This window comes from Pelodiscus sinensis, chromosome 7 (genome assembly GCF_052426305.1).
Source record: "Pelodiscus sinensis isolate ZL-2025 chromosome 7, ASM5242630v1, whole genome shotgun sequence".
In the NCBI taxonomy this organism is placed as follows: Eukaryota; Metazoa; Chordata; order Testudines; family Trionychidae; genus Pelodiscus; species Pelodiscus sinensis.
In genome coordinates, this window is record NC_143058.1 from 46,767,991 (window position 1) to 46,777,138 (window position 9,148).

At 43.1% G+C, this 9,148-nt stretch overlaps 1 protein-coding gene across 2 annotated transcripts in view; it reads left to right on the forward strand.

The window, feature by feature from the left end:
• Positions 1-2,843, forward strand: part of MTX2 (metaxin 2) — a 71,286-nt gene extending 68,443 nt beyond the window's left edge. For both annotated transcript variants that reach the window (XM_075933707.1, XM_075933708.2), the window contains exon 10: positions 2,324-2,843. In XM_075933707.1, coding sequence (XP_075789822.1) covers positions 2,324-2,534 — 211 coding nt within the window. In that variant the 3' untranslated portion in view covers positions 2,535-2,843. The remainder of the gene's footprint in view (positions 1-2,323) is intronic.
• The last annotated feature ends 6,305 nt before the right edge of the window (positions 2,844-9,148 follow it).

A 9,148-nucleotide genomic window follows, 5' to 3' on the forward strand; every position in this document is an offset into this window, starting at 1 on the left:
GAATGAATTTTGTCTTGTGCACCAGTATTGAGTTCATATGCGCTTGTTCGGATGTGCCCCGCTGTGACACCCAAGTTATTAATAAATATCTTATAAACCTCTCCCTTTTCCCTCTGCTGCCATATCTCCTGCCCTCCCCTCGCCCTGTCTGCTCCCCTGGTGCCTGCTGCTCCCCAGCCCTACCCTCTGCTGTCTGACATCTGCCTTTCTCACTCCCTTCAGCCCTTTTCTTCCCCCTGTGTGCACTCCTCCTCTAGCCCCACTCTGATCATCTGTAGCTACCCCTCCCCATCACCATCTGTAGCTATCCCTCCTCTACCTTCCTCTACCCACCTGCCCTGCCTCTCTTCTCTGCCCTCTGGTAACCCGCCCTCCTCTCTGCCCTTCTGCTTCACCCCCACAATCCACTGGCACCTGCACCTTCTTGGTGCCTCCCCCTTCCCTGACTGACCCTGCCCTTCTTGCCTGCTTTCTCCCTGGTCCCCACCCCTTCATCACACTCTGACCCAGTTTTCCTCATGCCACTCTGTGCCCTCAGACATTACTTGCTCCATCCTCTGCCTTCCTCATGTCCACCCCTCCTTTCAACCCCTCTTCTTCTGGCACCCACTCCTCCCCTCTTCCTTCCTCTTGCCCCCATTGTTCCTCCCCTTTCCTCTCCCAGCATCACCCTGTCCTCTCCCTTCTCCCACCCCCACTGACACCTTCCCTCTGCTCCCCCCTCCTGTCCTTTTCTTCGTTGTCTCCTCTTGACTCCCTGACATTTGTCTCTCCTGCATCCCTTGGTGCCTTCCCCTTTCTTCTCCTGTCCTGCCCCCTTCCTCTCCTGACTCCCATTCCCCTTAGTTCTCCTTCTGCCCTTTCCCTCCCCTTCTGCCTTCCAGTTTGCGGGGGCTGGAGCTTGCAGTGTGGCCCCAGAGGCCCCTGCAACGCTGGCCCCAGCTGCTCCTGGGGCAGGACTGCTTGCTGGGGATGGAGCAGAGGCCCCTGTGATGCTATTTTTTGTGCCACTGTCCAGGTCCTTGTGAGCAGCCCTGGCTCCAGCTGGAGTTAAGCAGCAGCCGCACAAGGCCCATCCCAGTGAGGCTACCCTGGCTGGAACGCACCTTGCATCGCTGCCACTTGACTCCAATTGGAGCCAGGACTGCCTGCGAGGACCCAGACTGCAGCACTAAAAATACCACCACAGGGGCCTCCGCTCCAGTCCTGACACCTCCTAAGCCCAAGCACGCCCTGCCCCGCAGCACCTACTTGGGCTCCACGTGGCTCCTGCTGGGACTCCAAGGCAGCTTGGAGGAGAAGGAGGCAGGGCCCCCGGACCAGGACCCATGCGTCAGAGGCAGTCACCATGAAAGGAGGGAGAATGAGAGGGGTGCACTAGAAGCCGGCCTGGCTGCTCTAAGTGCCCTGCTGGTGAGGAGGGAGAAGAGGCTGCTGCACGGCTCCTGTGTCCCAATCCAGTAGTGAAATGTCTGGCGGGGCTTTCTGGCACATTTTACTACTTGATGGGTCACTGGGACAGAGAATTTAAATTCCAGACAGTCCCGGAAAAATTGGGACATATGGTCAGCGTAATTATAGCCAGGGCTTGACAAACTGCAGTGAAATCCACTCACCAGCCCTGTACTGCGCATGAGCCAGGCCTGCATGCCGCCAGTGAACGGGGCGACCGGCTGAAATCTACTCGCCACGGGCGAGTAGATACACTGATTTGTCGAGCCCTGATTATAGCAGTTTTCAAGTACCTAAAAGGGTGTTACAAGGAGGAGGGAGAAAAATTGTTCTCTTTGGCCTCTGAGGATAGTACAAGGAGCAAGGGGCTTAAACTGAAGCAAGGGAGGTTTAGGTTGGACATTAGGAAAACTTCCTAACTGTCTGGCTGGTTAAATTGGAATAAATTGCCTAGGAAGGTTGTGGAATCTCCATCACTGGAGATATTTAAGAGCAGGTTAGACAGACATCAGGGCAGAGGACTGGACTTGATGACCTCTCAAGGTCCCTTCCAGTTCTAGTGTTCTGTGATTCTATGGTATTTGCTTTTTTTAAATTCTTTTTTGGTCTCTGCTGCTTTCCAATGGCTGGTTCCAAACAAGATGTATGTTTGGTCAGTTTGTAACTGGTGTTCGTAACTCTGAGGTTCAACTGTATTAAAGTTTTATGCATTTGTTAAATCTTGAGTTTAGTTTGGTTAAATATGATATGCTTGAGTACTTTGTGACAATACATGGAGTTTTTTGAGTTAATGCTTAAAAAAATCCAAGTACAGTAGGGTTTTCAGTGTTTTCTGATTCCCAGAGGTCCTTTTTTTCTGTCTCTTTTATAGGCCAACTGAGTTAGACGCTTTGGTTTTTGGACATCTATTCACGATTCTTACCACTCAGCTGACCAGTGATGAACTCTCTGAAAAAGTGAAAAACTACAGCAACCTTGTGGACTTTTGCAGGAGAATAGAACAACACTATTTTGAGGATCATGATAAAGACAGCTCTGCAAGTGCTGCATCCAGATCCTCAAAAGGTTATCTTCCAAGTTAAATGCTTCATTTGCTGGGGAGGCTACATTTCTGAGACGAGTTTTGATTTCATTGTTTAACTGCTGATGATAATGTCTTTGAAATTGAAAATGTGTGTAATAGAACCTATTTGATGCTTCTGAAACATTCTGGAGCAAGGCAAATTCAAACTGCATTTTGTGTATTTATAGAATTCACTGAATACATTTAACATAAAAGGATTTCTGAGATATTGCCATTTAAATGCCATATAGGCTATTAAATATTAAAGTGACCTTGGAACAATATTGTATCTTTGTTTAAAAATAAAAATAAATGAAAATCTACTGGTTTTAAAAGTTTCTCTTTGATCTTTCCAAAAATCTTTTAATAAGTTTTTATTCATATGTTAGAAACAATGTTTTCAGATCCTTCTAGCCGAGAGACAAAAGGAAGTAATTTGTATTACACGCTACAGGATAACTTTTTGACTACATAGAGCAAGCAATGCAAAAATTACTCTCTGTTCAGGCTTCAGGAAAGTCTATGTGTTTACGGGGTGATCTGGTCCTTTTAAGAGATTGGTATTCAAAATCAGATGGATAAATTAGGAGTGTGCCTACAGTTTTATCAAATGTAGGGTACCACCATCTTGAAATGAAATAGTAACAATGTAATAAAGTTAAAGGAACTTTTTACAAAGATTTCTTTGTATTGTCTTGAGAAATTAAAAACAATGAGGTAACTGTAATACTTGTGAAAGATAAAACTTAAACTGTGTTGGAGAGTGAAGACTTCCTTTCAATGAACAAAACAGGTACAGCATGAGCATCATCCATGCAGATTTCTTCTCAGGGTCCCAAAAATGTGTCTCAGAATGACAACTTCTAGGGAAAACAAGGACATCAATGTTTGACCTCTGCTAAGGTAGCTATTAAAAATGTCAGAAATAATTATATTTTTTCTAGTTTGAATTACTGAGCAAAGAGTGAAAGGACTATTTACCATGTGGCAATTATTTCACCTCAACAAAAGCTTCTCTGTCTGGGAACAGGCAGTAAAACAGCCTTCTTGTTTTGTGGTAACCGACTGATTAAAACTAGTAGAGAAACCCAATTTAACAGGCGCCAGTAAATTTTATGCATCCATCTTTTAATCTTGTCACTTCTCACTTTTTTGTGTTTCAGTGCTTCTTATTGGCTTTGCTTTTCCTTGATCTCTTCTCTCTTTTGTTTCTGAATTTTTTAAATTTATGTTTCTTTGGTGTTTTTCCTTTTTCAGCTTGTCTTGTTCTTCCTCTGACACACTAGCTGTTGGCACTTGAGTGTCTGTGCCGAGTATGGGCGGTGGGTGAAGCTGCTGCTTGGAGAGGCAGGTTCCGCAGCCTACGGCTTTGCCCATCTCCACCCCTGCTTCTCTCAGGTCACGCCCCCACTCTGCCCAGGTCTCCTCCTTCCCACTGTCTCCCTCTTCTCTTCTCTTCCACTCTCAACACATCCATTCCCACCAAATTCTTGAACCCCGAAGTACCAAATATTAAAAAAAAAAAGTTATGTAAAATTTCTTTCTGAAGAAAATGGGGCATGTTTTCTACTTCATGCCAGATTGCGAAAACTGGATATGCAAGAAGGTATCTAATTTAAAAGGAGTAAATTTAGGAATAAAAATGTCAGGATTTTATATATGTTGACGTTTGTCAGTTTGTTACTCAGAGCTAGCATTGTTTGTAATATAGCAGTTCAGGGTTATTAAAAGTGGAAGATGTGGTTCCATTGCTGCTTATAGTCTTTGAGGAATTTCTCAAGTCTGCATTTTGGCCTACTACCATTAAAAAAAAAACAAAAAAAACTCTTTAGGTGAGATGTTCTGTTATCAAAATATTAATTATAACTACTGTGCTAAGACTCGGATATGCTCTCCATAAGACACACACAGATTCAAACTCCACAAATCGTGGATGTGAGTTTAACGCAGTCTGAGAAAGGAAATACTGATGAATACCTACCTAATTTTAATATCTTTTTTCCTGAGATAAAAACTAATAGTTCTGGCTCAAGAAATTTCTAATTGGACTAGATCCTGTGTAAAATCTCAAGTATTATATTTAAGCTGTGATTACCATATTTGGGACCAGGAAGAAAATTTTTCCATGTCAGATTGGCAGAGGCCCCAGAGATTTTTTGCCTTCCTCTACACTACAGCATGGGGCGCAGTTCACATTCAGCTTGAAACTAGTGTAAATGGTGGAATCTCTGTAATCTGAAGTCTTTAAATCAGTGGTGAGCAACCTGCGGCCCAAGGGCTGCAGATAGCCCATCAGGATTCTGTGTGTGGCTCGTGAGACATTTTGTTTACCATTGTCCACATGCAGGGTTACCAGATTCCGTTGGTTTTCATCTGCATGGGTTTTTTTTCCTACTGGTATTCCTAAAGTGACATGCACTTAAAGCCAGGGCATGTAAAGTGGGGTGCATGCTGATTTCGCATGAGCCATGCGCTCCTTCTGCATCCAAAGTGCTTCTATGGTTCAATCAGCACAGCCTGCAAATCGTAGGTACGCAAGGGCAGTTAGCAAAACTACTCCAGGAGACCATCTTGGTTATGACATTCTTAAGGCTTACTGAGATGAAGGAGAAACTTAAAAAATGACAAATAGTCTGGTAGCACTTTAAAGACTAACAAAACATGTAGATGGTGTCATGATTATGAGAGTTAGCCAGCAGCCTGGGGATTAAGGGGTTAACTACACCTAGCCAGGTGGAGTGACCAATAAGAATGTAGATGGGATTTTTCAAACTGGGACAAAGGAATTTGGGGTTTTTTTTCTCCCTTTTGTCTCTCTGAGGGAGTTCTCTGCAGCTACAGAGAGGGACAAGCATGTCTCTCTCTCTCCAAGACATCATTCTTCATTTTCTGTAAGTAGGGTAAAGTTTAGGTAGTTTCATTAGGTTTTATTTTTTTATGGATTGGGTATGGGATCTGAGATCTGGCACCGTTTAAAAGATGTTTTGGCTTTTCTTTGTAACTAAGTTCTAGGCCCATGGAGTTTCTCCATGAGTATATTTTGTTACCTCCCTATCTAGTCATTATGTTTGCAACAGGAATATTGTTGTAATAATAAAAGTTCTTTCTTTTCTTTTTATTAACCTGGCAGTGGTTAATTGTGTGCCTTGATTTTTATTTTGGGGGTAAGATTTCCCAAATGATCTTTCCCCTGATTTCTTTATCAACATTTGGGTGGTGGCAGCGGAAGTTTTATTCCCAAGATCTAGGTTTTTAAGATTTTGGGGGGAGTTTGATACCAAAGCCTGGTAGATAAGGCTTTGGGGTACACTTGCTGGCCCCCACTTCTGCATTTATCATGCCAGAGTGGGGAAGGAGCCATGACAGATGGTATCATGAGTTTTCGTGGGCACAACCCACTGCCACTCATGTGGCCCACTCACCAGCCTTGGATGCCCCCACTGCTTTGAACCCTGATTTGAGGACTCCAGTAACAAAAGTTCTGTGGCTGGCAATAGGCAGGAAGTCAGACTAGATCAGTGGTTCTCAACCAGGAGAATGTGTATCCCTGGGAGTACACAGAAGTTTTCTAGGGACCTCAACTCATTTAGATAGTGTTTCTGAATCTATGCATTGCAGGATGGGTTTAGGGGGAGTCACAAGAGCAGGGCTGGTATTAAGGTGTGGCAAGCAGGGCAGATGCTAGAGGCTTCATGCCACAGGGGCTCCTGCAAAGCTAGTTACATGCATTAGCCCCAGATAGCAGGCTCAGGCTTCAGCCTTGCCACCCAGGGCTCCAGCTTCAGACAAGGTTCACTAGTGAAAAGTAGGCTCAAGGATCACACTGCAGTGCAAATACAATATGTACATTCCAACGATTTATTTTATAATTATATGATAAAAATGAGAAAGTGATCCACTTTTCAATAATAGTGTTCTGTGACACTTTTGTGTCTGATTGTGTAAGCAGGTACTTTTACAGTGAGATGAAACTTAAAATACACGTGACAAATAGATGCCTGAAAGGAGTATAGTAGTCTCAAAAGGTTGAGAACTATGAGACTTTAACACCAGAAAGGCACCAACTTGTTCATAAAGTTCAGGATCCAACTTACCTTCTACCACATGCTAAGCACAGATCATTCAAAAGGAGAGATTTTAACCCAGCGTAAGGTTTTGGGTTTTTTTGGTCCATTCTTTTACCACTAGGACTTAGCTACCCGTATATTTTACTCAATGGATTTCCAGTGTCCTTTGTCCACGGACAGTAGCTTGTATAGGACCAAGTTGCAGGAATGCTCATAGGCACAAAAAACGGAACACATAAGACCACTTGCTCTTAATATTCTGCAGTGGCTGCTAGTGAAATTCCAGATTTGTAGCAAAAGTTGAGTGCTTTGAAAACCCAGCGGAGAGCTTAGTAATCTTTTATATTTTAGCAATAACATGTTTCAGGAGAGAGGAAGAGCATTAGTAATGGAGCACTTTGGATATGGAACTCTTTCTTCTGAAAGGAATTAATCCTAGCAATATGATTTAGCCTTTTTCTAATATGTGAATGGATAGCTTTTTAGAATAGCTCTTTCTGAACTGATGCCAGCCAGCCCTGATTTTTTTTTAATTTTATTTTTTTGTACTGCATTCCGACAACTTTTTGTATGAAAGTTACTATATAAACTTGGGTTTGGACTTTTTGTACGACTCTCTCATTACTAATTCGAAGCAGAAATTACTGCAAATCTTGTTCGGTAACATCTAATCAACTCCCCCCCCTCCCCACCCTAAAGTCTGAGAGAGTCATATGCATTAACTCACTTTGAATGTCTGTTCCAGAATATAAATTCAAAGTCTATGAAAGTGGTTGGCAAAAGATACCCATCTATTATAAACAAATAAAGCTTGTGTAAATCTATTTGAGCCACTCAGACTGCACTTAAGGAAGCAGAGAATGGTGAATTAGATTGAAAACTCAATATTAAAATAAGATGAGATGCAGGACTGTAAGACTTTGCAGCTAAATTAAATAGTTTCTGTAACCTTAATCATCATGTCCCCTACCTTTTCAAATGTCTGAGTAATTGAGTTATCAAAATTCCCAATGCAGTTTCAGTTGGAAAAAAATATTCTCGGCTTCTGAGTCTAAATTGTTGTGTGGTCTTGAGCATTGGTATAGCTGCCGCATTTACCTCTGAGACAGCTGCGTTTCAGTGATAGATGGAGTGATTGCCACGTGGGATATATCTATAAGGTAAAGTATTTTAAGTGCTTTTGAGTCTATTATGGGGATATATTTTTATAGTTATTAAACTTAGTCAAACTGCAGTGTAAAATCTGATTGCACTATTAGTAAGGTTGCCAGGTGTCCGGTTTTGAACCAGACAGCCCAATATTTGAGCTTTCTATTCAGGAAACAAATTGAAATATAAATGTCCAGTATTTTCTAAATGCGATGTAATGTCAAGTGTGTCTGGTATTTTTGTTGAAACCATTTGGCAACCCTAATGATTAGATTTTAATGTCTTTTTTTTTTTTTACATTAACCCTGTGGTATTCTGTGTATTCACCAAAAATAACAGAATTATCACTCCTCAATGAATTTATCAACCACATTTGTATTTCATTAACAAAGAGATTGTCTACACTAGATGGTGGATCAATGCTGCAGAGATTGATTCACCTTCAGTCGATTTATTGTGTCTGCTTAGATGTGATAAATCGACCACCGAGCACTCTTCTGTGGACTCCAGTACACCACCAGGAGAAGAATAGCTGAAGTTGATGGGAGAGCAGCCTCGGTGATCTTACTGCATGGAAGACACCGCAGTAAGTATGTCAACTTTAGCTACACCATTTGCGTAGCTGAAGTTGTGTAGGTTAGATCGACAAGGTGCGGGATGTAGTGTAGACTCAGCCAAAGATATCAATAAAGCTTAATGCTGATATAAGGAATTTAATGTTGAGTAGCATAATCGTTTGATTTAATACAAAATAAAAAGGGCATACATTAAATGGTTTAAAACGGGTTTGAAACCTTTCCAAACCAAAGAGCCAAACTACATCAAAATTCAGAACAAGCGGTCAACAGAGAGCCGAGTAAGAATGCCCATTTGCATGACTGAAAATATACAACTTAATATTATTGATAATTGACATGATTAATAATAGCATTAATGAAACATTGTACTCACAAACTTTACTTAATGGGACTTCTGCTGCATCTTTTCACACATTTCTTCATGCATACATTCAGGCTGTCTTCTGTCGATCTTATGACAGGTGGCTGGGGATGTGGGGGTGCAGGATTCTCAGTCGGGTGCAGGAGGTTGGGGTGTGTGGGAGGTGCAAGAGGCAGGGCAGGGTGCTGGGGGTGGGAAGCAGAGTTTGTGGGGGGAGGCCTGGGGCCGGATTACCTTACCTGCCGGGGCTGGGCTGCTGCACCCGGGCAGCAGTGGCTGGACAAGGGGCTGGCCCTGTATCCCCGCAGCTGGATTGTGGCCTCCCCTCCTACCTATGCTGCAATGGGGCGAGGGGAGGGTGTTGCTGCTAGCCCTTCCTGCGGCCTGGATCAGGGAGGAGACAGGACACTGCCAGATTGTGGCCTTACTAGACCCACCACCAGCACATGGAGCAAGGTGCCTGCCACACAGCCCACCC